Source organism: Thermobia domestica, chromosome 4 (genome assembly GCF_964235325.1).
Source record: "Thermobia domestica chromosome 4, izTheDome1.hap1.1, whole genome shotgun sequence".
In the NCBI taxonomy this organism is placed as follows: Eukaryota; Metazoa; Arthropoda; class Insecta; order Zygentoma; family Lepismatidae; genus Thermobia; species Thermobia domestica.
The window spans coordinates 301,591,816-301,618,617 of NC_137457.1; the positions used below are offsets into that span (position 1 = coordinate 301,591,816).

At 36.9% G+C, this 26,802-nt stretch overlaps 1 protein-coding gene across 1 annotated transcript in view; it reads right to left on the reverse strand.

Moving 5' to 3' along the window:
• Nucleotides 1-3,174: 3,174 nt before the first annotated feature.
• LOC145684251 (uncharacterized) overlaps nt 3,175-26,802 on the reverse strand; it is a 44,467-nt gene continuing 20,839 nt past the window's right edge. Inside the window, exons 2-6 of the mRNA XM_081756375.1 lie at nt 22,880-25,089; nt 16,784-16,888; nt 11,980-12,194; nt 6,415-6,579; nt 3,175-3,711 (exon numbers count right to left, since the gene is read on the reverse strand). Coding sequence (XP_081612501.1) covers nt 3,287-3,711; nt 6,415-6,579; nt 11,980-12,194; nt 16,784-16,888; nt 22,880-24,960 — 2,991 coding nt within the window. The 5' untranslated portion in view covers nt 24,961-25,089 and the 3' untranslated portion in view covers nt 3,175-3,286. The remainder of the gene's footprint in view (nt 3,712-6,414; nt 6,580-11,979; nt 12,195-16,783; nt 16,889-22,879; nt 25,090-26,802) is intronic.

A 26,802-nucleotide genomic window follows, 5' to 3' on the forward strand; every position in this document is an offset into this window, starting at 1 on the left:
AGGTATGCTAGGTGGTTTTCTTCTGAGAATATTTTGATAAGTATCAAGTGAACTTGAGATAAGTATCAAGTTTGATTTAAATTACTTCAGGCGTTCCAGTATCATCCTCGTACATACACAGACACATATAGGTTGTCTCCAAAGTCCGTTCACATGGGTTAACTCTGTTGTTATCAGTTACAAGAAAATGTAAGGAGAAAACTGTCTTTAAATATGATGTTTTCAATCTAAAGTGTGGAATTTTTTTTTTTTTTTAATCGGACAAGTCGTTTGGGCTGCACACTCTTTATGCACCCAATGTTAAATGAAAATGCAACATTGTCATTTACCTGAACTCACAACATAAGTGAATAAAGTTAATATCTTTTATGCTAATATGTCGATGGCCAGCCCCCATTTCAAACAATAACTTCATCTACTTATGTTGTGGTTCCAGGTAAATTGCAACGTGCCTTTTTATCTAACATTGGGCGCATACAGAGTGTGCAGCCCAAACGGCTTATCCGAATAAAAAGTTCCTTCACTTTAGATTGAAAACATCATATTTGGATACGGTTTCCCTTCTTATATTTTGTTGTAACTCTGATAATACAGTCACTCTATGTCAAAAGACTTTTGAGACACTCTATCCATTTATTTAAATGAAAGAAGGTAGCGCTTCTTGGATTGGATTGGATTATACATATTTCTTTTTTTTTTTTTTTACTATATTTACCTCGTTATCCCATTTAAACGAGTACCTTATTCTACTGAATTTCTACTCTATTTTACTCTATTTTTGTATAATACCATTTCTCTATGATTACCAGACCAGTTTCGCCAATAAGTATCAAATTTGTCAGCTGAAATTATCAATTACTACTTGTAGTACTTGTTACGAACTAAAGTTTCGCCAATAATTATAAAATTTGTCAACTTGAATTATCAGTTCTTAGTACTTGTTACGGACTACAGTTTCGCCAATAATTATCAAATTTGTCAGCTGAAATTATCAGTTACTAGTACTTGTTGCGGACTAGAGTTTCGCCAATAATTATCAAATTTTTCAGCTGAAATTATCAGTTTCTAATACTTGTTACGGACTACAGTTTCCCCAATAATTATCACATTTATCAGCTGAAATTATCAGTTACTAATACACGTTACGGTCTACAGTTTCGCGAATACTTATCAAAATTTTGTCAGCTGTAATTATCAGTTACTAGCACTTGTTACGGATTACAGTTTCGCCAATATTTCAGTTGAAATTATCAGTTACTAGTATTCGTTACGCACTATATTTTCGCCAATAATTATCAAATTTTTCAGCCGAAATTATCAGTTACCACTATTCTTTACGGACTAAAATTTCACCAATAATATCAAATTTGTCAGCTGAAATTATCAGTTACTAGTACTTTTTACGAACTGCAGTTTCGCCAATAATTATCAAATTTTGTGAGCTGTAATTATCAGTTACTAGTGCCTTTTACGGACTGCAGTTTCGCCAATAATTATCAAAATTTTCAGCTGAAACTATCAGTTACATAACATTCGTTACGGACTATAGTTTCGCCAATAATTATGAAATTTGTCAGCTGAAATTATGTTAATTGTACTCGTTACGGACTAGTTCGCTTTACTTACAAGCTATGGATACCACTCAGATGTAGTATAAAAGTCTTACATTTGTTTTCTCAATCTTTAAAATTTTCAAAGATTAATAGTGAAAGATGTTTAGACAAGTTGATAAATAAATCAGCTTCTCATTGTCTTCTTTAGTATAAAAGGTAAAATCCTGGGATGTAATACGCAAGTGTGTTGTAACTTAGTTAACAATATGTTGATAAATATAACTTTACAACAATTTATTATAGTATATATATATATATATATATATATATATATATATATATATATATATATATATATATATCTGATTATCTGTTCCTCGCAAACTTTCCACAACCTGTTTTAAATAGTCCTCTACGCTGGTCTAGTAGTTAGCGCGTGCGTCTTTGGTGCACAAGTTCCTGGGTTCGATTCACGATTGAAGAACACAAAAGCTTTATTTCACTAGCATTCACTTTCTTTAATCATTTGTTTTGTGTAGCCTAAAGGGCATAGCTATTAGTCGTTAAACGAAAGTTCAATTTCATTTTGCTTTACATGCTTATGTCATGACGTTCAAAATTTCGTCTTGCTGTCGTTTCTAAGAAAATATTATCTGGTGCACAGATGAAAAACGTTTTCTCAAATTTAAGGAATCATTTTTAACAATGGAATAACGGAACGTTCCTTTGTTACTTCTCACGTTAAGTTATGAACGATTGGCAATAGATAACTAGAGCTATATTATCTCGCCCTAGTTCGTTAACGTAGTCAAACCGTTAACATCATAATTGCTAACGGATATTTGTCCGTTAGTGGACACGATAGCTCTTAAACAAAAGGATTTTTTAAATAAAATCTCTTTTCTTGTAATAGATAGCTAGAGCAATTATCACGGCTGAGATCGTTAACAAAGTCAATCCGTTAATATCTTAACGGGTAACGTTGTCTTATGTCCGTCCGTTATTACATAGGACAATTCATGAACGGAAGCGAATTTTTTGAATTTTTTTTGGCAATAGATGACTAGAGCGAATATCTCGTAGTTAATCCGTTAACATCTTATTTGCTAACGATGACTTATGTCGGCCTGTTACTACACAGAATAACTCTTGAATGGAATCAAATGTTAAAATTCTGTTTCCTTGCAAAAAGGCAGTGGAAGTTACATTATCGTTAGATGGCAGAATACGTCATCTTGCGGCTGACATCTACCGGACGAAATTGAAACTTCTAGTATGATCCTTTTAACTGTCCACTAGAGTTTATTTTAAATAAATATTCGTGGTGACCCTAGTAGCAAAATCGTTTGGCCCAATGTTGGGAAAATGATGGCGATGCGACAAAGCAACGGTTGGGAAAAAATCAGTTCTAGTATCGTTGCGTGGATGTCGGGAAAATAGTTGGTTGGACAACCATACATTTAACCAACGTTGAGCTAACGTAAGTTTTTCCGCTAGACTCGCAAAGACTATCGCCCACCGTTTTGACCAAATCCGACTCAATTCCCAACAGTGAGCCAACCAACCTTGCTACTAGGGTAGTAACGTTTAAAAGAATTGTCATTAACAAAGTTAAGAGGAATACAAATTTATTTATTTAGTTCGTGGCAAATAGTTTCATGAATACATTTGTTTACCAAAAATTTTCTACATGATTTCCCATGATCCACAAACAGTTGCTCATGAGAAACAATTTACACCGACAATATTTTGAAAACAATAAGAAATACAAAACCAAAAACATACGTTACAATATGATAAATTAGAATGTAAATAACCGATCCCATCTGTGATCCCATGACTGAATCATTCTTAAATTGTAAGATACTTAACAGAGCACACGTAGTCAAAAGAATGTTTTCCATTAAGATGATGACTTGGTAGGCAAAATATCTCTTATTAACAGATACATCTTTCGGATCAGAAAAAGTTAGGATATAATACAAGGGTACTAATATTTTCAGGAATATATTTAAGCTTCTACTATTTATGGATCTCGTCGTCTCGTCTATAACAGGTGACATCCACAAGAAACATATCAAATAGTGCAGACCGCATGCCAAAAACATATAGTAACCAAAAGCTGCCGCAAATACCAAAAGTATTAGAATTCTGCTAGCTGAAACGAAACAGAAATAATAAAGTAACTATAATAATAATAATAATAATCTGTGATTTTCTCAATAATAAAGTCTTGAAAATGTGAGGGCTGTCCGAAAAGTAATAGACGCTTCCAAATTAAAAAAAAAAAAAAAAAAAAAACCAGAATGAACAAACGAAATTGTATTATATACATTTAAGGTGGATCACCATCCGGAAGTCAGTACATAATTTAGCTCATTGCCTTAACTACTGCGCAATGAAACGTTACATATTATAAATATTGTACTATAAGATAGAGTATTGTTTCAGCTACAGCACAAGACACTGATTCATTTTGTTGTGTCTCCTTATATCGAAAAGTGTAACAAAGAAAAGAAAATATTGAATTCGTTTTACAATGAGCACACAAGATGACACTTGCTGGTAGATCTTACTAGAAGCGCTCCGTTTTATGAAATGTTTATTTGTATGTATAAAGTATTTTAAATTAACAATCTTATCACGAAATAAATATATTGTTTGACCGTTTTTCGTGTTATGTTTCATATTTTATTTAAATATTAATTTACATTTAAGGAAATAGATTTTGAGACGAAACTTGTGCAGAACGTCATAATGCGTTGTTGCCAAATTTGTACGTTTACTGTAGTAGTCACAATAAGAAAATTCCTGGATTCTAGCGTTGCAGTTTGAGAAGAGGAATCGCGGTAGGGTTGAAGAATAATTTCTCCAGTAAGTATCTAAGCAGAATTCTATAATTACTCTATTATCTGGCATCAGTAAACAGTCGACACTATCTGGCAATGCCGCACTATTCAAGCAGCGTTGAGCATAGCACCGAGAACACCTAGTGATCCACCTTAATAGGTACACTCTTACGCTATTTTCCTACATATTCGCCTTATCAGTGGCGTAACTAGTTTTATTGTGCCCTGGATCGATCGATCATCGATTTACTCATACCCGCCCCCTGCCCCACGCATTTCAGCTGCTGCGTGAGTGGAGAACGCACTCAGAATCTTCCTTTTGAGATAATTTTTTTTCCACAGGCTTTTTAACAAACGCTTCATTAGTGACTAATTTATATTTTTTACTTTTCATGGAGGGGCGCGCCATCTCGCGCCCCCTTTCTGGATCCTCACTGAGCGATACATGAAAAATCGTAACTGCAATGATTTTTTATTTTATTTTGTGAAACTTTCCACAGTTTGTAAATAGTGGTCATTTTAAACTTTTCGCTCAAGTTTACCTGAATGTTTCCCGATTGGAAGAGAAAATGAAATGAAATGAAATCTTGGAGTTTTACGTCCCATGATTATGTCGGTTAGGCTAAAGGAGACGGTGATGATGAGTGATGAATTAAGTGGTGGAATGAAGAAAGTGGGAGGAAACGGAAGAACCCCGAGAAAACCCACATGTTTGTCCACCACAAAATTCACTTGGCGGGGGCTGGGATAGAACCCGGGACCCCAAGCACCAGAGGAGAACGCTCTACCACTGAGCCTGATTGGAAGAGAGAATTGTACTTCAGCAGCTCTTTGTTTTGTGTGGGAAATTGAATTGTAGTAAAGAAAAATGAGTTGGAGTAGGGATACTCTTTGCCCATATACTTCTTTGTGGTTTTCGGTTTTTAATATAACTGGCGAAAACTGTTGCTACAACCACTATAGCTTTAGCTACCTTACGCTTTAGTTTCAGAGCCATAATTGCGATCTTCTCCAGTGATTTGTTTCCTACGTCACGACAAGATGCTTATCAAAATGCTACCGTGTAAAAGCACCATATACCTTTAATGGCATAGAATATCATACGAGATTTTTGACAGCACATCTGCTACGAGAAATGCTTCCGTATAAAACAAGCCTAAGGATAAGGTAGGAAGAAAGTAAGGCCATAAAATTCTGTCGAACTCAACAAAAAATGATAATGTTAATAATACTCAATTTTAACAAATACCAGTGATCCCAGCATGACTATCACTTGTGCGTGTTACTTCAAAGTTTTAGTGTTGCGGTTAACACTAGCCCGGGATTCACCGGTAGGAAAATAAAATCGTTGCGGTTAAAAAAATAGGTGAATGAACGAAGAAGCGGAGTCTTAGGAACAATACCACGGTGTTCTTTTAATATATACCCTTTATTTTTAGTAATAGTGCAGTTTGCATGTTAAACGCAAGGCATAAAAGTACTATACAGAAAAAAATGGCTATATCAATTCAACACAATGGCTCCGTGTAACTATTAACGTGTGGTATTAAATGTTGTCAGTAAGCTGGTGCTACTTCAACTCCATGCACTTTGGAGAAAAGTCTCAAAATGGTAGCCGTGAAATCAGCTTAAAAAGATGTCGAGGAGTCATTTTAGTAACACCCTATGCTATATTGTGTTATATACGGTCGTCAAACTACTACTTTTACAAAAAGAATGCTTTCTTATTAAACGTACGCGACTATTATGATGGATAATAAAGTGAGCCATAAAATAGTTTTAATTAGTTACGAAGAATAAAATATAGTTAGCGATGAATACGAATATAGTGAACATAAAAATAGATGGCAGCACATCTACTCATGTAAATGTCGGAAAATTCATGCGGTCGCAATTTTTTTTGTAAACGTTTATAGGAAATATAATACGTTGTTTCTTTATTACAAATCTTATTTAAAAAAAAAAAAACATCTTGTATAAATCTAGTTTCGGATTTGTGAATAGTAACTTACCAGTTGAAAAACAGAGATACAGGAACTTGACCACGGATACTGCCACACTTCGAGCTGAAGAGCGTTTAGCTTGCTTTTCCTCTTGTATGAGTGGAAATTTAATTGTAACTACAGACGCCACAAATAAAATGCTTAATGCATCCACAATAATCCACAACCAGGTATCTGAAAAAAATAATAAATTTATTATTTATTCTTCTGATTAATAGCCGATGCAAAGATGACTTTAAAGTAGGAAATACGTGTTTTGTCGTTCCTGCGAGAAAAGGGTTGCAGTGGGCAATGGTTCCCTTCGAAATGACAAATTTGCCGAGAGAAGTGCAGGAGTCCACAAGGTCTGACCCCGGATCATTTTTTCGGAAACCGTTTGGTAGATGGACAAATAGGCGACCACGAATCACGTAATGTTTATGGCGATACGTTTTGAAATAATATTTTTGGCCCCAGAGTCCCAGATGGGGTCCAACGCAAAATTTGAAAATTACAAGGGTGGTCGAGTAGCGTATTGAATGAAAGCTGTTGTTAAATAGAAGAAGATGGAGTGTCTCGACTCTAAAATATCTCTGTGCAAAATGGCGGCGGGTCAAAATGGAAACACAATCTGCACTGAAAAGCCTATGACCACCTTTATAAATGTGAAACGGTGAGATAGATGAGAAACAGGAAAACACGTATTTCATCATTTTAAAAATACATAATGTATTAAGGGAAAAAATAAGTCCTATTCATAATTTTCAAATAGCAACAGGGATCAAATTTGCGTATCGTTTGAGGGTTGTTATAAAGTGAAAGAAGCTGGAGGAACTCTCGACTGTCTACTCCTGTGCAATAGAACGGCGGGTCAACATGTAAAAACAAAGTTGATCGAAGAGTCTATGGCCACTCCTATAGATCTGAAACGTTGATACTGATGTCAAAACAGGAAAGCACTTATTGCACCATTTCAAAAGTAGGGTAATGTAGAGATGATCTAAAACCACTTAACATTTGTTTTCTGTGTATACGTAATTGATGAATGCCCCCTTTGAATGAAAAAGTTTCCCTAAATTACTTGTCATGCAATATCTATCAAAGAGAAGCTACAACTACATAAAATATTTGCAAAACATAAACACGTCAAGACTATGGAACTGGTATCCATGGAAAATTAGACTAAGGTAGCGTAAACCTTCCAGCAGCTGAATAAAATGGACGCCATATTTAATAATATAAAATGGACGGTGTTTCTGCGGGAAAACATGTGGCGTTTTGTGTTATGTGGGTAAAAAATTACGAAATCGATATTGAACACAGTAAAATTTAATAACTCGGTAAATAAACCGGTGTTATTCAAAAAGTAAAATCTTGGAGGAGACAGGAGACACAAGGAAATGCAAATATGTAGGGATACCAACGTAACTCTGTCACACAACTGTATATTGGTTACAGAGACCTTTGACGTAGGCATAATCTTTCCTGCTAATATTGTTATGCCCACAAACCAGGTGTGAAGATGGGGTAATGGAATGTTTCCCGAATGTTCAAAATGTTGAATTTTTTTAAATCACCAGTATCGTAGAATTGTTTTAGTAGTGTGTTCTTTTGCACTCACTTAGTTTCGATAAGCACTTCTTTTTACATTTGTAGTCTGGTCCAATAGTTTTCTTCGGTATATATTTACCTTTCCAATTCATGCTCTTCTTCTCCCGCATTATTGGACTTCATAACATTTCTTTTCATCACTTGCTCGTTTCTCACTCGTTTTTAATCCTTTCTATTATTCGAGTTGTTGGTTATCTCAGTTGACTTGACAGTTTTGCTGCAATCTTTCGATGTGCTTGGCTTCTTATTTTTCTCCTCCGAACTTGTACCAGGAACACATTCCGTATCCATACCTAACAATTTATGTTCACTGCCCGTTCAGCACATTTCATCTGATAAGCCGCATTGTACTCATTCATGCTAATTCCTGGGCTACAAATGTGACGTATTTGCCACCTAGTACACAGCATTTCGTCCCATGATTCAATTACGTTCCGACTTGTCTGTTTTTGCTACAAGTTAGTGGAACGCTGGGGTTCTTTCAGGTTGTCTTTGTATAGACAGAGCATCGTTTGTTTATTACCGAGCATTTATGAACGAACTCTGGCTTTTGTCTCCCCTTTTACCGTGAACACAAACACATGTGCTTCATCTCCCTTATTAAACAACTCTGAAACGTTGTGTTACTTGATTTCTCTTGCCATGCAAATTTTGAGTTGGCCCCGTCTGGGACCCTGCGGGGGACACTGGGGACAAAAATATTATTTCAAGATATGTACCCACAAACATAATGGGATCCGTGATCGTCGATGCGTCCATCTATCAAACGGTCTTCGAAAAAAATGATCCGGGGTCACACTTTGTGGACTCCTTCACTAATCTCGGCAAATTTGTCATTTCGAAGGGGGCAAATGCCCTCTGCAACTCTTTTCTTACAGAAACGACAAAACACGTATTTCCTACTTTGAAGTCATCCTTGCATCGGCAGAGTTTCGTTTCTTTAATATGGCTCTTTTTTGAAAAGGGGTCCTTTGTTCCCCTTAACCTATTTTCTGAAAGAAAGAAAAAATATGAGTCGATTTATTTTCAGTCTAGCATATATGTTCCAATTTTGAAGAATATCGGATGAGAAAAAACCTCATCTCCTTTACACTTTCATTTTTTGGACTTGACGGGTTTTCGTTCCAAAGTCTTCAATTTGTCTACGGAATTTAACTTTTGATTTATACCGGGTGTAGTAAACGTCGTGGGTCAAGATTCAAAGAAGAAAAGAGAAAGGAATTTTGTTAGGCAAAGATGCCTTCAAATATAAAATGGTGGAACTTTACCAATCGTCTCAGCCGTTAGGCTTTACACTGGTAAGATACCTAGTGATGGACAATGGGAATATTCCCAATGGGAAAGAAAATAAAAAATGGGGATATTCCGGTTTTTCCCTTTTCATATAAATTCCCGGGAGGCAATTTCCCATTTTTTTAAAATTCCAAATTATAAGAACCATATCACTGATTGCTTTATTTTCATTTATTATTATTTAATTATATGTTTTAAATAATTTGGAGGTTTAAAAAATTGAAATTCGCTGAGTGTACTTATAAATAACTAACTAATAATATGGCTTTTAAAGTTCCATTTTCATTTGCACTAGAAAGTAGCAAAGTTCTAATTTACAAATGATGAAAAAGAACCAGTCTGTAAATCAGGGATGCAAATAAGCAATAAAATTTTACTTGCCCAAGAGAAAAGCTACTCGCCCACACCCACAATAGAAATCATTTACTTACCTTCGGTATGATATTACATACTCGCCCGCACCGATGAATCACTCGCTCCGGGCGAGTGGTTATTTACATCCCTGCTTTAAAGTAATGTAGAGATAGAGGTAAGTTACTGTACTATCAATACACGCCGAACCACCGGATACGAAGAATCAGATTTTGACCTGCACTTATCGCTCTCTGAGGAAGAATCCGATATTGAATAAGGAAATCTATGTAGTTGTAAATACATATACTTTTAAAATGTAATGTTTACATATCAAAATTAGGGTTGCTTCTCAGGATGTTTAATTAGTACCGGTGTTTCAGAATCTGTGTTAATTAGGATTTCTTTGCTTCTATTTACGTGTGTATTCATGTAGCAAGTGTTGTTGGCGAATTTTTGTAACACCATGTATATGGTTCGAAATAGCTCATCTTCTTAAATAAGAGATTTAATAGTACACAGTAAGAACACACTAACAAAGCACAATGTACCTTAAATCAACATTTTGTATATATGCCATCCCAAACACTGGCAACCTTACGATTTTTTGGGCTGAATACTTATGTTTTCTGGCATACGCCCAACCTAATTTGTTTATTACATTTAAAAATTTAATATGTTTATAATATCGGTAGTAGGGTCAAGTTTAGAATATCTACTTACATATAAATTTAAACTGTTTAGCAGTGTAAAAGTATGTGGACTTTCTATACTAAATATTTTTCCTACATATTTACTCGCATGGAACATATTGTAAGTAAATATACATTTATATGTACTCTTTATGCATAATAAAATAACATAATACCATTCAGAATATATATTTTAAAGAGTTCCCTGGAGACAAAAGTAATAAAAATATTGTGATAAAAATGTTGAAATCATAATATAGTACTAGAATGCAATTTTCTTTGTGTTTGTACATAAATTCAAGGAATATTCCCATTTTGGTGAATCTTCTCGGGAATATTTTTGAAAAATAATTTCCCAAGAATTTGCCCATCACTAAAGATGCCCTTTGTTAAAAGTGAAGAAGCAATGTTCCCAATTCAGGAAATTGTTTTCTTGTGCTCTCACAATACCAATAATACAGGACTATTGGGAAATGGATTGGACGTGTTCTAAATAACATAAAGGCTCGCAGAAATGATATAGAAGACGTGGATGGCTAAGTTCGAATAGCCTGCTGAATTCGAAATGTTGCTTTTCTCATTTAATATACAGTGCCTTAGCATTTTGAAGCCCAAACGACTACTATAATTGAAAAAAAAATCGCCATTTAAAACTAACACACACCCATTTCCAACAACTTCCCTTTATTTCCATTTTTAGGTCTTTACTCAAAACGAAGTTGACCTATGGCCCTGGACTTTTGATACACCCGGTATAACCGATAATGAAAGCAAGGAAATAATAAGACAAAACTCAGACACTGGCCCTGGACTTTTGATACACCCGGTATAACCGGTAATGAAAGCGAGGAAATAATAAGACAAAACTCAGACACTGGCCCTGGACTTTTGATACACCCGGTATAACCGGTAGTGAAAGCGACGAAATAATAAGACAAAACTCAGACACTGGCCCTGGACTTTTGATACACCCGGTATAACCGGTAATGAAAGCGAGGAAATAATAAGACAAAACTCAGACACTGGCCCTGGACTTTTGATACACCCGGTATAACCAGTAATGAAAGCAAGGAAATAATAAGACAAAGCTCAGACACTGGTCCTGGACTTTTGATACACCCGGTATAACCGGTAATGAAAGCAAGGAAATAATAAGACAAAACTCAGACACTATTCACCAATAATGTAAACCTAAATAAATTTATGAAACATGTAACAGACGGATTCCATTTGCAGATCGGACACCTAACCTACCGTGCTTGTGTCCCATGCAGGCCCGCAACTAGAGCACGGACCTGGCCCTCATAAACTTTTCGTGGCCCCTCCAGACCTCAACACAAAAACACACAATTTAGATATGTGCAAGAGAATTTTTAATGATTTGATTTTTTTTAGTTTAGCGTCCCTTTCAGCAGCGAGGCTATATGAGACGTGGACCTACTGATTAACGTGGAATCCGAACCACATGAGCTCCCGCCGGGAATCGAACCCGGGTCTCCCACGCCAAAGGCGCGTACGCTAACCGCTTAGCCACGGAGGAGCTCAGAATTTTTAATGACTTGCTCCCCCCTAACATATCCATGGCTCCTCCAAACCTCTGTGGCTGGTTGCGGGCCTGGTCCCATGCATTCATAAGCGTATATTTTACCTTTTGTATTTATCGCTGTCCATCCATTGTCTTTACTCCACAGTAAGGATTGTATTAATAACATTGGAACACAATACAATCCACCTTCCAACAACAGCGATGCATCAACAGATTTCTTGAACTGGCGATATTCATCAAACAATATCCTGCTGTTCGTTAAACTGGCAATGGATTCTTTTCTCAGTCGGTACAACAAAATGGTAAGATCCTTTGCTCTGAAAAAAATTTGAGTGCAAAATCAAACATAATTGGTTTAAAATCATTAATGTATACAAATCGATTACAACTAAAATAGAAATGCCATTATCTGAGTGTAATATATCTTTCTTACTTTCTACATGGATTTGTAATTTAAGAGATTAAATTAAATAATTTAAAGCCAGGTCAATTGATTTTGTAGCAAGGCATCAAATTTTCACTAAGTATTTTGTCCCTTTTACATTAAATGCGACTTAGGTTAGCTTACGTTAAAAGAGTAAAATACTGTTTAGATATAAAATCGTTCCCTCTGCTAAGCTTTTTAAAAATCTGTTTCTTCAAATGGCGTACTGATGACAGAATCTCACTCAAAAAGAAAAACAAATCGAACTGTTTCCTAAAATTGTGTGTATCACGAGGCAATGAATGCCTTTTGGTGATGGCATTGAAGAATGTTTAAAGAAAAGGTTGAAAACACAGGAAAAAAAAGGAAGCAATGATAATATTTTTTTTTCAGCTACTGGACTTACAGTGTTATATTTGCACCAGACTTTCTTCACAAACTATCCCATAATTGATACTGATTAAGAATAGCCCGTCAAACAAATAGTAAGTTTACTGTTAAAATGTTTTAGTGCGTATGAAAGAGGATTGTCTGAGATAATAATTTCCACTGTCGCAAATGTCTGTATAATGTAGGAAGTTAATATTTTACGTTTATAAGTTTAATGTTTCCAGTATCAAATCCTTACAAGGGCTATAGTTGAGTTCAAATGAGTGAATACGACGTCAAGGGTTTGTTGCACTATTCTTATTTATGCATTATTCTTATTCTTATGTTTCTTGCATTATAACCCCCGTCGATGACGCGCCTGCTCCCTAGGGACGTACTCTTGCGTGGGCCTCCTTTTATGCTTCTGTCCTGACATTGTTAAGTAGCATTCTCGATGTTAGAGGTTTTTTTTTTTTTTTTCCAATATCGTATATGTTGCATATGTCTGAATGTGCATTTTTACCTTACGGGAAAGCCCTCATAAAATTAATCTGCTGATCTGCAAGCATGAAAGCAACTCCTACCTTAAGAAATAACTTCTGAAATATTACGTGTGAATTTCGTGATAAAATAATTGCATCATAATAGAATAACATGTAATCATCTCCAGGATACTTCAGATTGCGAGCATATTATCAATCTGTGCACAATTACTTATTATTAATAACAGATTAATAACAATACAGAACGTCTTATTAAAGCAAGAAAAGTCATATATATATATATATATATATATATATATATATATATATATATATATATATATATATATATATATATGCTGTGGAGACACTATGCTATGAAATGTACTAGTGGCGTTGATAGCGCACGTTGTTAACATACCTACCTAATCTGCGAGCAAATAGACTCGCCCGTCGCACTTCAGCGGCAGGCGCACAAGCGAGAGAAGCATAGTCACTTGTGAGCGAACGGTCTAACGTAAAGGTGTCACTATGTTTTCGAAACAGGAACAACAGATTTGGATCAAGATTGAATGTGCCAGAGGTCGTACAACACGACAGTGTCATCAAGGGCTTCAAGAGGTGTGTGGGGAATCGGCACTGCCGTACAGAACAGTGGCACGGTGGGTAAAAGCCTTCAACGAAGGTCGGTAAACTGGCAGACATGCATCGGGAAGATCGTCCTAGCTGTCTCTGAAGAAGAAGTGCAAGGTGTTGCCGCGTTAGTGGACAGTGATCGACGCCTGACGATTTGTGAGCTCGCCCACGAAACCGGATTAGCGCATACGATTGTGCTTCGCATCCTGAAGGAACGCCTGGGCATACGCAAAATTGCATCACGATGGGTTCCTTTACGTTAGACCGCTCGCTCACAAGTGACTGTGCTTCTCTCGCTTGTGCGCCTGCCGGTGACGTGCGACGGGCGAGTCTATTTGCTGGGAGGTTAGGTAGGTATGTCAACAACGTGCGCTATCAGCGCCACTAGTACATTTCATTGCATAGTGTCTCCACAACAGTGTTGCCACTATTTAAGTTCCAACCCTCGTATATATATATATATATATATATGTCTATATATACACATTATTTGATGGACTCTTCTTTCTTATTCTACACCCGATATTCTTGTATATTAAATTCTCAAATTAATACTGATACCTATATTTGACTCAAAATTTAGCAAAGTTATGGGCATTGGAGCACCGTAATATATATCGTGTATATTATCAACAAAAATACTAACAATATATTCCGGTGTAGATATTAGCTTTTGTTTATTATTATAGTGCACACTTTGAACATGAGATAATTACGAAAAAGAATAATAAGAAGACATTTATTCAACAACTGCCGCTCTGTCTCACGACGCCATCATAATTGTTTTGTATTTTCTTGTACTCAACCAATGTTTGTAGGTTTCCGTAAAAAAGTTTCCCTCGACTGACACAAAACTTTCCCTTTTCTTATCAAATTTTCCCTATTCGAGTGTCCAATTCCTGTCACAGAAGTTAAGTGATAAGATTAATTTAGTTATATTAAATAAATGTCAATCACATTTGTTTTATTCATTTATTTCTATTTTCTTCTTTCTTCTTTTTTACTTTCTCATTCACTTTTCTTTTCACAGAAATATACATAAAATGAAATTAAATGAAATCTTTAAGTTTTACGTCCCACGTTTATGCCGGTTAGGCTAAAAGAGACGGTGATGGTGAGAGATGAGTGAAATGGTGGAATGAAGAAAGTGGGAGGAAACGGGAGAACCCCGTGAAAACCCACGAGCACGGTGTTTGTCCACCACAAGGTCCACACGGCGCGGGCTGGCATCGAACCAACGACCCCAAGCACCGAAGGTGAACGCTCTACCACTTGTTTTTAAACAGTTGACTGACTCACCGAACGTGTCTCAGTAACTTACTGGAACTACTTATTACTTAATTTTACTTGCTTTACTCGTTTACTTAAACTTTCCTCTTCTGGGGGGGAGGGCGATCGGCCCGATCGCGCCCTCTGGATCCACCACTGTCTGCTACTAGCCAGTATTGCTACACGGTACAATTGTACCAAATTCAGCCCTTTTTTTCATTCATTGGCCCGTTGGTGCCACGCTTGCATTTTCAGCCCGTATTGTAAAAATATTTGCAAAATTCTACCCAATTCAGCACCATTTAACAAATAACTATTCAAATTTTCAAAAGTGTTAGTAAGACTTTTTCCTACATCTCACGTTACTCATACTGGCTGCTGGACTCTTAAAAAATGCTGCTGCCCTATACTCTTCTTATAGTCCTATATTATCCTCCTTCGGTCGTGAAATAAGCGAGAATAAGGTGCATAAATTTTTATTTTAATATTTTTCTATAACGTACTGTTTACATACCTTCTCGGAGATGATTTGCTTTGTTCCTCATTTTATATATTGTTTCATATATTGCCATAATACCGTTTTCTCGGGGTTCTCCCGTTTCCTCCCACTTTCTTCATTTCACCTTTTCATTCATTTCTCATAATCACCGTCTCCTTTAGCCTAACCGGCATAAACGTGGGACGTAAAACTCAAAGATTTCATTTTTTACTTCCACTGTTGTTCGGAGTCGTCCTATTTGAATGGTTTTAAAAAGTAATTTTTTAAAAGAGCACTTTCTTGATTTGGACTCTTGGAAGGAGGGAGGGGAGTATTCTAGAACTTTAGCTCTTTTAGTTTCGTGTTATAGAGCCATGAATTACACTGGTATAAAATAATGAATTCAGCCATTTTGGTTTCAATTTGGCCAGCCCACTCCCGAGCTAGGACTGTGGAAACACTGCTACTGACAGTAGCTAAGTGGATCATTGGCTAATTCTATCAGACTAATGCGCTCCGAATGATTTGGTTCGTCTTGTCTTGTCTTCGTCACTATTAATGGTGTTTAACAAGTAGGTGCACCAACAAATAAGGTCAAGTGTGCTATAAATGCAGAAATATTGACTTATTTGTGTAGAAATTTACTTATTTGTATAATAAAGTGTACTATAGTTTGCAAATGGCGGACGTTGCCATTTGCAAGGTTGGCCCACAGTGAAGTCGAAGTGCGTGAATCATAGTATAAATAAATTGACAGCAGTTGAAAATAGAATTCAGTAGATGCATGTAATATATAAAATTATAAAAAATATGTCAAAGTCAGGTTAATTGCAAAATTGTCAAAATAGGGATAAATTGAAGTCAAAATCGGGAAGGGGATCCAGAGGGATCAAGAGGGCCAGCTACCCAGATTGTCAGGGTGTAAAAGTGAGAAAAAGTGAAAAATAAATTAAATATAGATGAGTAGAGTATATGTGGATGAGTGTAGATGAATTTGAGTATAAATGTAAATGTGTGTAATGAACGTAAGATGTGCACTTTTCACTTAATCCCCTTCCTCTTCTGTGTAACACACCAGGGGATGTTGACACTATCACAATCACCGCTGAATTCCGATTTGATTCGTTCTTGCTTTTAGTAGTTCGTGGTACCCAACTCCCATGACTGGCGGCGCCACAGTCTCCACAGTTTCAACGGGAAAAGCAGGCTGAAACCTCTTATACTATATCATTACTCTTATTATCTTACCTAAGTAGAGACTGAATACCAATCAGCGTGGCGAAAGTTTCGAAAAATTCAACCAGAACCACAGGACGTACGTGAGTATGGGTATCCATTGATTCTGAGTACTTCCTATTTAAAATAATAAATAAATAAATGAAACTATACTATATAAATTACGAATAATATTATGCAAAAACAAATGTTTTCAAAATATGTATCACAATAGTTATACCGTTACTAGTTTGTTGTAATTTTAGACTTCATACTGATTTGTGAGATTTATGTTCTATCTATCTCTACAAATAAGAATAACTTACAAAGCAAAGACCCAACTACGTAAAAAAAAAAAAAAAAAAAAAAAAAATATCACAATTTGATCTTAACAGAAAACTAAGAAACAAGTTTTGTATTTTGCAAATAAACGGGAAAGGCCAAACGGAAACCATATTTCTAAAATTATAAAATTAAGTAGCCGTAAGTCCATTGTCTTACGCAGGGATAATAGTGGATCTGAAAAGTAGGGGAACGGATGACGTCACGCCGTTCCCCTTTCCTATCTTTGCCCATTGTGATTCTCTAGGAAGTGGGGGACGGCATATATATTTTTGGAAGTGAGATAACGCCGTCCTTCTGCGTTCCCCCTCACTTTTATCCCTGGTCTTATCTTTGTTATTAGTATTGCGTAGATCTCAAGGCCTATGACTATTAAGTTCTAGAAATATAGCAAAGGCTTCGCTTAATCTTTCCTTTAGGGTTATTCAAAAAGCACGCTGATTTTGGATTGTCTGGCAAATTTTTGATTCTCAGTTGCCGACATTTTTTTGTATTGTTGCTCTACTAACAAACATTCAGATTGTCGCCGTAGTCTGAATTTCTCGCATTTCTTCAGTCTGTGTCTAGCCAGAGAGCAGTTTACTATTGCGCAACGTGTGCTAATTGTGAAAACCTTTTATCAGAACGGGGAGAGTTTTGCAGTAACTGTCAGCAGATTTCGCGCGATCCTAGGGCGAAATGAAGCACCGAATGAATCAATAGTCCACAGACTTATGAAAAAGTTAATTGAAACGGGTTCAACAGTGAACATTAAAAGTCATGGGCGTCGTCGTCGTGGCCATTTTGAGCAAAACATTGCGGTGGTTCGTGACAGTGTTGCTGTTAGTTCGATGAAATCGGTTCCACGCTGTTCCCAAGAATTGGGCATAGAATGTTCTTTAGTACAGAGAATTCTCCAGTCATTAGCCATACCTGAAATCGGAATGTGTGATGAATATGTTTATGAATTTTGTTAGTGTGTTTTGAAAAAAATAAAGTTGATGTAACAAACCAGTGCTCTTTTTGAATAGCCATTTATTTACAAAATAGAAAACTCGTTTCTTAGTTTTCGGTTAGGAAGAAAAGGTGATGAATTATTTTTAACCGTTTTCAGGGTTTTTATTTTATTCTTTTTTTAAATTTTCTACTTTTCAGTGTATATTATAAAGCATGAAGTGCTAAATTAAAAGATAAGTTATATACTATAGTTACCTCATTTATTGAAATCAGTTCAGACATTTGAGTTCCACAGTGAAACGAACGGACGTAAACACAGGTATCTCTGCTGGAAATGAAAGCGTGACGCAGTGCCCCCCTCCCCAAAAAAAAAGTGTGTAGAGAAGAAAATGGATAAAACTAAAAGTATATTTTATGGTATCTTGGAAATGTCGCTTTTGAAGCCCGTTTCATCAACTATTATGGTGTTTACCGTGCCCATTAATTTGATCCAGATTTTCTCCTAGTTTAGGTGAATAAATTAGATGTATAAAATGTTTCCCTTGGTGCCACTAGAATATGTTACCAGATCTGCGGTAAGCAGAAAAGAGAGATGACGTGGTTCAATTAAAACCTGATCTATGACCACTGACCCACCACCTACCATAACTTATGACCCACTGGACCCACCACCCACCTTGATCTACTCTGACCCATCACCCAGCAAAACTCATTAACCCTGACTCATGATCCATGCCCTCCTCTCTACTGACTAAAGAGTTTACACTTGTAATAAAACAAGGCTGTGAAATTGTCACTAATCGGAGTTTGAATTTCTACGGCCAATCGTTCAAGCACCGTCCTGTTACAATGCCGATCTGACCTTTACGATATAAAATGGTAAAGTGTTTATCGTGTGCCATATCACGACGAATTTCAATTTGATTATCATATAGAATTATTTCCTTGATGAATTAGAGATTACAGATCCCAAATCAAAGTAAAGTAGGCCATCATAAAAGAACAAAACAGTGTAAAATTGTAGGCCAACATCAAAGAAGAACAAAACACTGTAAAATTGTAGGCCAACGTAAAAGAAGAACAAAACAGTGTAAAATTGTAAGTCAACGTAAAAGAAGAACAAAACAGTGTAAAATTGTAAGTCAACGTAAAAGAAGAACAAAACTGTAAAATTGTAAGTCAACGTAAAAGAAGAACAAAACAGTGTAAAATTGTAAGTCAACGTAAAAGAAGAACAAAACAGTGTAAAATTGTAAGTCAACGTAAAAGAAGAACAAAACAGTGTAAAATTGTAAGTCAACGTAAAAGAAGAACAAAGCAGTGTAAAATTGTAAGTCAACGTAAAAGAAGAACAAAACAGTGTAAAATTGTAAGTCAACGTAAAAGAAGAACAAAACAGTGTAAAATTGTAGGCCAACGTAAAAGAAGAACAAAACAGTGTAAAATTGATTATTTCTTGAAAGCCAAGTAATAAGTCCTATTGCCATTATTACAATTATAAATATCAACATGCAAAAGTGTGTGAAGATCTATTTTCACTTAGATATACTCATCTCAGGTAAGTAAATAGAAACGAATGAAAAACAAAGAAAAATTGAGGCCTTGAAAGTAAAATGTAAACAAATCCACCAGTGTTCAGAAGAGGCTCCCTACAATGCACAGAACAGTGGATCGTAGCGGGTCGCAATGGGTCACGTCCTGTTGACCTACAACCCACTGACCCACTCCATCTCTAACAGAAAATGTTTTGATTGCGGCACACGTTAAATATATCATAGATGTGCGAACTAACAATAATGTGTCAACTCCTAACATGACATATGCTTCAACAACGTTTGTGTTCCTGACATAGATATATTTTTATAATATCAGTGAAATAGTTTAAATTAAATTTCTATGTGACTCTATGACCATTTTCCGTTTATTTTATAAAAAATACCTCGATAATAGTCACATTATTATCACATTTTGTTATTATTAATATTAGTGTGCATAGGTAAGATTTTTTAAAAAAACTTTTCTATGTACTTGACGCATCTTATTCACACATATGTTTTCTATCTTACACATACGGAGTGTTTGTAGTTACAATGAATTATACATCCGTTTATTTATTAACTTTTCTAAGTGTATAGAAATGCTTGTTTCTTATTTTCCGTATATGTTCATATTATCCCAATATTAGAGGAAAATGTTAACTTTTAGTACTTCAATTAAAATCCTTATTATTTTACCCTACATTACAGGCACTGATGAGTTCAGAAGATTTTCTCCCGGAGGGGGGTAACATTTCAGTACACTGGGGGTGAAAAGTAGTAGTATTACGATAATAATGAGAATATACACTGGTCCACAAAACTTAAGCAACTCGAAGAAAGTGGCAGAAAGTAAAACGACACGATTACTGCACCAAGTATAATGAACAATCAGACGGTCCAGATGCACAATGCAACACAAATGAAGACGAACAATACAGTTAGGATGTACAGAGTGACCAAAAAGTTCCGCACAACGATACCTGAACAGGTGAAGCTGGATTGTGCGAGAGCATAGGCAGTCAATATGGCGTGTGACCACCTCGAACAGCTATACAGGCACGACATCTGGCCTCCATGCTACAAATCAGAGTGTTGATCAAGTCTTGCGGCAGATGGCGCCACTCCTCGAGGAGAGCTGTTTGCAGTTCAGGGAGAGTGCGTGCTGGTGGACTGCGCAGCATCTTTCGCCGCCCAAGAGCATCCCACACATGCTCGGTGGGATTAAAGTCCGGCGAATATGCAGGCCATGCAATACGCGTAATGTCTTCGCTCTCCAGGTACTCGGACACAAGATGTGCACGGTGTGGACGGGCATTGTCATCCATGAAGAGGAAGTCTGGGCCAAATGCTCTGCGGAAATTGCGCACATATGTATTGAGAATTTCATCCCGGTACCGTTGTGCTGTCAAAGTGCCATGTTGCACAATATGGAGGTCCGTTTTCCCATCCAGCATAATTCCACCCCACACCATAATGGAACCACCGCCATAGGACGGCCGTTCAGCAATGAAGTTCGGATGATAGCGTGTTCCTGGCTCTCTCCACACTAAAGTCAGACCAGAATCAGACGACAGGCTGAATCTCGACTCATCGGAGAATATGACACGCGCCCACTGGTGTTCCCCCATGCAACATGTTCCTGACACCATGTGTAACGCGCACGTTTGTGCTCCAGTTTCAATGGCACACACAGCACAGGCCTTCTTGCATACAGTCCTGCTCTATTGAGCCGTCGACGAACAGTTTCACGACTCACGCGTTATCCTGTAGCCTGAAACAACTCATTGGCTGGTTCAGAGCATGAAGATTGACGGTTACGTTTGGCAAAAATTGTAAGAAATCGGTCCTCGACGGCCGACATCTTCTTCGGACGGCCTCCTCCATGACGTCTACTGACTTCACCTCCATGTTGGAAGCGACTCCACAGCCTCGACACAACACTTTTGTTCACGTTGAATTCCTGCGCCACTTCCACTTGCGATCGGCCCAATTCCAACCGTCCAATTATTCGCCCGCGGTCAAAGTCACTCAAATGTCGTCTACCAGCCATTGCAAGGTGTGTACCCCACACAAGAACCACTAACTCAATGCTTGGAGCCTCGTACACTACTGGGCTGTGGTGTACGCCTCATGGCATAATTTGTTCACCGCGCTTGCAACGGTGCTGGTTATGATATAGAGTGGGTGCTCTCCTTGCCTGTGTGTCTCTGTGTATGTGCATGCCACTAACCAGTGTTGAATGGGCCTTACACGTCACTTATACCAAGTTCTCTCGAGTTGCTTAAGTTTTGTGGAGCAGTGTACATTAAGCACCATAGGATATGTATCTGGTACTGGAGGGGAATTTCCTGATTCCCTGGGGGAACTTCCCTGTAGGTTATCTCCTAAAATGATACTTTGTAACTGTGCATAAATTATGATAAACGAAGGACTAAACTGTAATATGAGTAATTTTCATGTAGATTGTTCTTCTCATCCTATATGTTAATAGAGTCCTTAACGTGCCCATATTGCCCTAATTACAATACCTGTCAAACCGACGGTACGCTACTGGTGTTTTTGTTTGACTGTCACTTCAACGTCTGGTTTCTTGCCAGCTCCTTCTTCTCTCCGCGTGGTTTACTGTGACGTGAAGTGGGAAGTGGTAATATCAAAGAACATTCAGCTAGAAATGACTCTTGTAGATCATAGATTTTATGGCACAATTGTTTTATACGCAATTAAATTTTATACGCTATTAAAACATAAAATTGATGTCAGTCCACGCAATACAGTACAAATACCTCTACCCAATAAGCAAGCAGGACTACGGTAAGTTTAAGTTTGGCCATAATATCCCTTGATAGACTTAACCTTAGAGATTTTGCCAAGTCATACTTCGAGTCAGATAGCCTTGACGTGAAAAGTTGTATACGCTTAGACCAAATGTAAGAATTAAGGCTGCATAAGACCCCTTGTGCTTTAGATTTAGCCTTAGTAATTCTCTCTGTATATGGCATTTCCAAGTGTAAATTTTAAGTCATGCTTGACATGTGCGTCAATTTAAATGAATTTGAAGGCTAGCTTTATAATAAGTATTATTGGCAAGTCTGAAGCAACTTGCAATCGAGAAAGTAGCAAGTTTGCTATAGCCTTAATTAGATCTGCAGCCGTGTAAATGCAAGCTTGTGCAAGCCTATAGACTTAGCCTTGAGTAAGACTTTGCCTATAGACTTAGACTTAGCCTTGAAACTAACCTTTAATAAAGTTTGGGGTGCTCTTATGGTAGTAATTAATTCTAAGCGAATTTAGTTTGTGAAGTTTTAATTCTTACCTTTTCAGTCTCAGAATGATTTGAAACAGGCGTGATGTCATCACGATGTTCATTAAAATAGCTGTACGTACAAAATACTCACTCAAAATGTTGTAAGTCAACAGGAAGGAAATGGCGATGCTGTTGAGTAAGCTCAGAAACAACATTAGGAATACCATCAATGGCTCAGAGTTAATTAATGACTTCGTAGATTTACTCATTCCCAAGTTTGACCACAGAACTTGAACGTTATTAATTTCTTGCACTTGAACACAAGGTTGGATGAATAGAGACTCTGACGTTTCAACTTCTGCATGGTTGTCTTCTGATGTACTAGTTCTCGGCAATAAATGAAAACGTCTCGCCTTTCCGTTTATAAGAAAAGTAAAGGGATATTTAGAAGTAATTTCGCCACTGGATTGGTTGCATGGGTTAGGTATGTCTTCTGAAGTTTGGTACGATATTTCTAGTTTGTCCTCTGTTCTCAGCTCCTTCGTCGCTTGAAAGTTCCCAGATTCCAGTTTACCAAGTGCTTCTTTCACAGCTGATTTTCCGTCTTTCTGAGAGGTTTTCCCATATTTGATAGCTGCTGCAGGAATTGTTCTCAAACTTTCCATACTTCGTTTTTTCTGAATATGAGACAAATCATTGGACAATGGAGATTCAAAGTCATTACAAGATAACGTGCCCTTGGCATTGTCTGTTCTTTTATTCCCTACTAATACAGATTCCATTAGCAGTATTTTGAATGTGCTCTCTGGACAAGGCACAAAGCCCTCCGAGACTGAACGATACAGTTCTGGTTTACATTGATTTGTAAAATTTGATTTGTTAACTGAGTCTGATACAACAGGATCTGAATAAACTTGACAGAAATCTGATGTTTTGTGCATTTCTGATGGTCTTAATGGATCAACTGCTGGTATCATGCCTTCCTGACGATTCTTAGCTAGTGGATTAACATTTTCTAGTTCTGTTGGAGATACATTGTCCTCCTTCTGTTCCAGTTCTTCGGCTTTAATACTATCTCCGACTTGGTTTCCGAAAGGTGTTGCTTCCATGACTTCTTTTGTCCACTGCACTAATGCTGCCTCAGAGTTGTACCGCATAGCCTGAGGTGGTTTGTTTTTCATGTGAACAGGATTCTTTTTGGTTATGTAATGAATATTACTTGTAGGCTTTACATGTAACTGCCAAAAGCCACCAGGAAACAAAGTTTTGCCTGTCTCGAAACTTGTTTCAGGCATTGATATTGAATATTCGGGATAAGAGCTATATTGTTCTGTTTGTCTCGTTGGTACACTAACGGTCTCCCGACCTTCTCTTTGAAGGAAATCTTCATAAGAGTTCAACTTCTTGGAGTCAGACGAAATCCCCATTAGTAAATCTTGTAAAGTTTTGTCAGTTTTTGGTAAAAAGCCTTCAGAGGATGAACGCCTCAATTCATTTTTCGCTTTAAAGATTGATTTTATTTTTTTCTTGTCTGCACTCTTATTGGCGCTGTCTATTGAAATTTCCCAGAAACCTGGTAGGCTTACTCCGTGTTTATTTGATTCTTTTGTTTCATCGAGATTTGGCGGAATGTTGGCTGTTTCCAGTAGAGATATATCAGTAAACTGTCTTTGACAATCTGACAAATACCGGAGTTTAAAATCACCTTTCTCATCAGCATTGTTAACAATATATTCTTCATCTAGTAGAGACTGCAGAGTTAAATTTGATCTGGGAATAAACTCTTGTGAATGCGAACAAGAAACTGTGCAACTAGAATAAGAAGACTCCATCTGTAGTTCTTGAGAATATCCAGTAGAAAATGGATCAGCGGAAAGTTGCCAAAATCCGGAAGTTGCGCACTCGTAACAAGCTGATTCACTGCGATCTGGTGACGAGTTGTCGAGGGAAGATTTCTCCACTTCTGTCCCTATGAGTGTCAAGTATCTTTGTCTAGGTTTCAGTTTTCGTTTTGTTGAATTGTTCTCAATTGAGTTTTCGTTAGGAGATGATGCGAGCAAAAGCTCTTGCAATGTTACATTTAATGTTGGTATAAATCCTGTAGAATTGGTTGGGCGTGGCTGTACAGTACATAGGTCAAGATCTTTCATTTTCTATTTGGCCGCTCACTTTAATGATAAATGAAGACTAGAATCAAATATCCAAATCCCAAATTATCATTTCTCTTTTGTTGATACAGCATTAAAATCTGCTTATATTCCGAAGCGTCTTTAAATTTGCTGTAAAAGTAATTCAACATAATTAATTAGTTTATGCATTCTTTTCGTATTAACTGAATTTATGAAAAGATTCTTTTAAAACGTACAGAGTGTTTCGAAAAGAATGATCTGGTTATAACCCTTTTAAATTATGATGGTACAATATCTGTGCCATGGCGTCGACCTTCGGAATTTGCTTTATAAGTCTCTGGTAAAGCTTTCTAGACCGGTTTTTTGCATTCATTCAAATATGGAAGCATCATAGAACATAATTTATGGGGATTTTGCAGCCTCGCATGCTCTGTCTGGGGGCTGTGACGTCACAAACATGGACGATGGGTTTGAAAAGGTATATTTAAGAAGTTTTTTCAAAAAATCCGTGACACATTACTATTTACCCTAGAATCATGGTTTGTACCTCGTTGGTTTTATTATGAGACAGGCTTTCGAAATGTATCACTTAAATTTCTCTATCGTGTACCAGAAGTGGGAAATTCTCGTCCAAAATGGAAAAAGGGAATTTTTTAAAGAAAAAATTCCCTTTTCCCATTTTTATCTTCACAGATACACGATAGCGAAATTTGAATGGTACCATTTGAAAGGTTGCCTTACGCTGAACTAAATGAGATATGACTCATGTTGCTAGAGTCAACAGACGTGTGTCAAAAAAATCTCGATTTCTTTATTTTTCATTTTTTACACATTTTTAGTCAATTACTTTAGTAAAGTATCTACAGTATTATCATTATTTATTCTAAAGTCATGATACGTACCTCGTTTCCTTTGGCATGAACCAGTCTTTCAAACGGAACCACTCGCATATCTCTAGCATTTACCATAGTGGAGAAAATTCGCAAAAAAGGGAATTTTTGTCAAAAAATACATTTTCCCCGATTCGCGATTTTCTCCACTATGGTACATGCTAGAGACATGCGAGTGGTATGGCTTAAAAGACTGGTTTTGGCCAAACAAAACGGTGTATCAATTATGTCTCTACGATAATTAGGGATGAGTCAGGAAATTTTTATATAAAAATGTCATCCATTGCTCACATAGGGGAAAGCAGATACTGTTTGCACATGGGGCAATATTTTTTTCCTGGAAACACTGCTTTACTAGAAACAAAACGGGGTATGAACTATGATTCTACGATAAATAGTCTTGACGCAATAGATGGTTAAGTGAAAGTCTATAAAATACCTAAAAAAAGCTATAATTTAAAAGGGTTAAATGTCCCTATGTATTGATTAGAATTAGGAATTAGATTTCTGGGCTTTCGACATCGATGACCATTTAGCCCGTTACGTACGAGCGAGGACGTCCCTCGGCGTCCCAGGGAAAGGGAAGGAGGAAAGGATTGGAGGAGGAAGGAAGCGGCCTGGGTCCTATAAGTTAGGTACTACCCCGGCATATGCCTGGTGTAAATGAGGAAAACCCAGAAAACCTCTTTCAGGATGGTTGGTCTGTGAAAGCTTTTTACACTTCTTCGATCGAATGCCCCTGTGTATTGATGAAAACACTATAAAAATGGGATAAATTGCAAAATACCGGTACTTACAAAATCTTGAAGCTTTAGCTATGCTATTACAAATGCTCTCCGTGTCCAACAACAGCAGCACGAACACCATCTAGACAATAGCTAAATTCGTTATAAATTTTACACAATGTATTTGCGTTTACAGCAGTTATTGCGCCTGTCATTCTGTTCTTCACTTCTTCTATGTCACGAGGTGA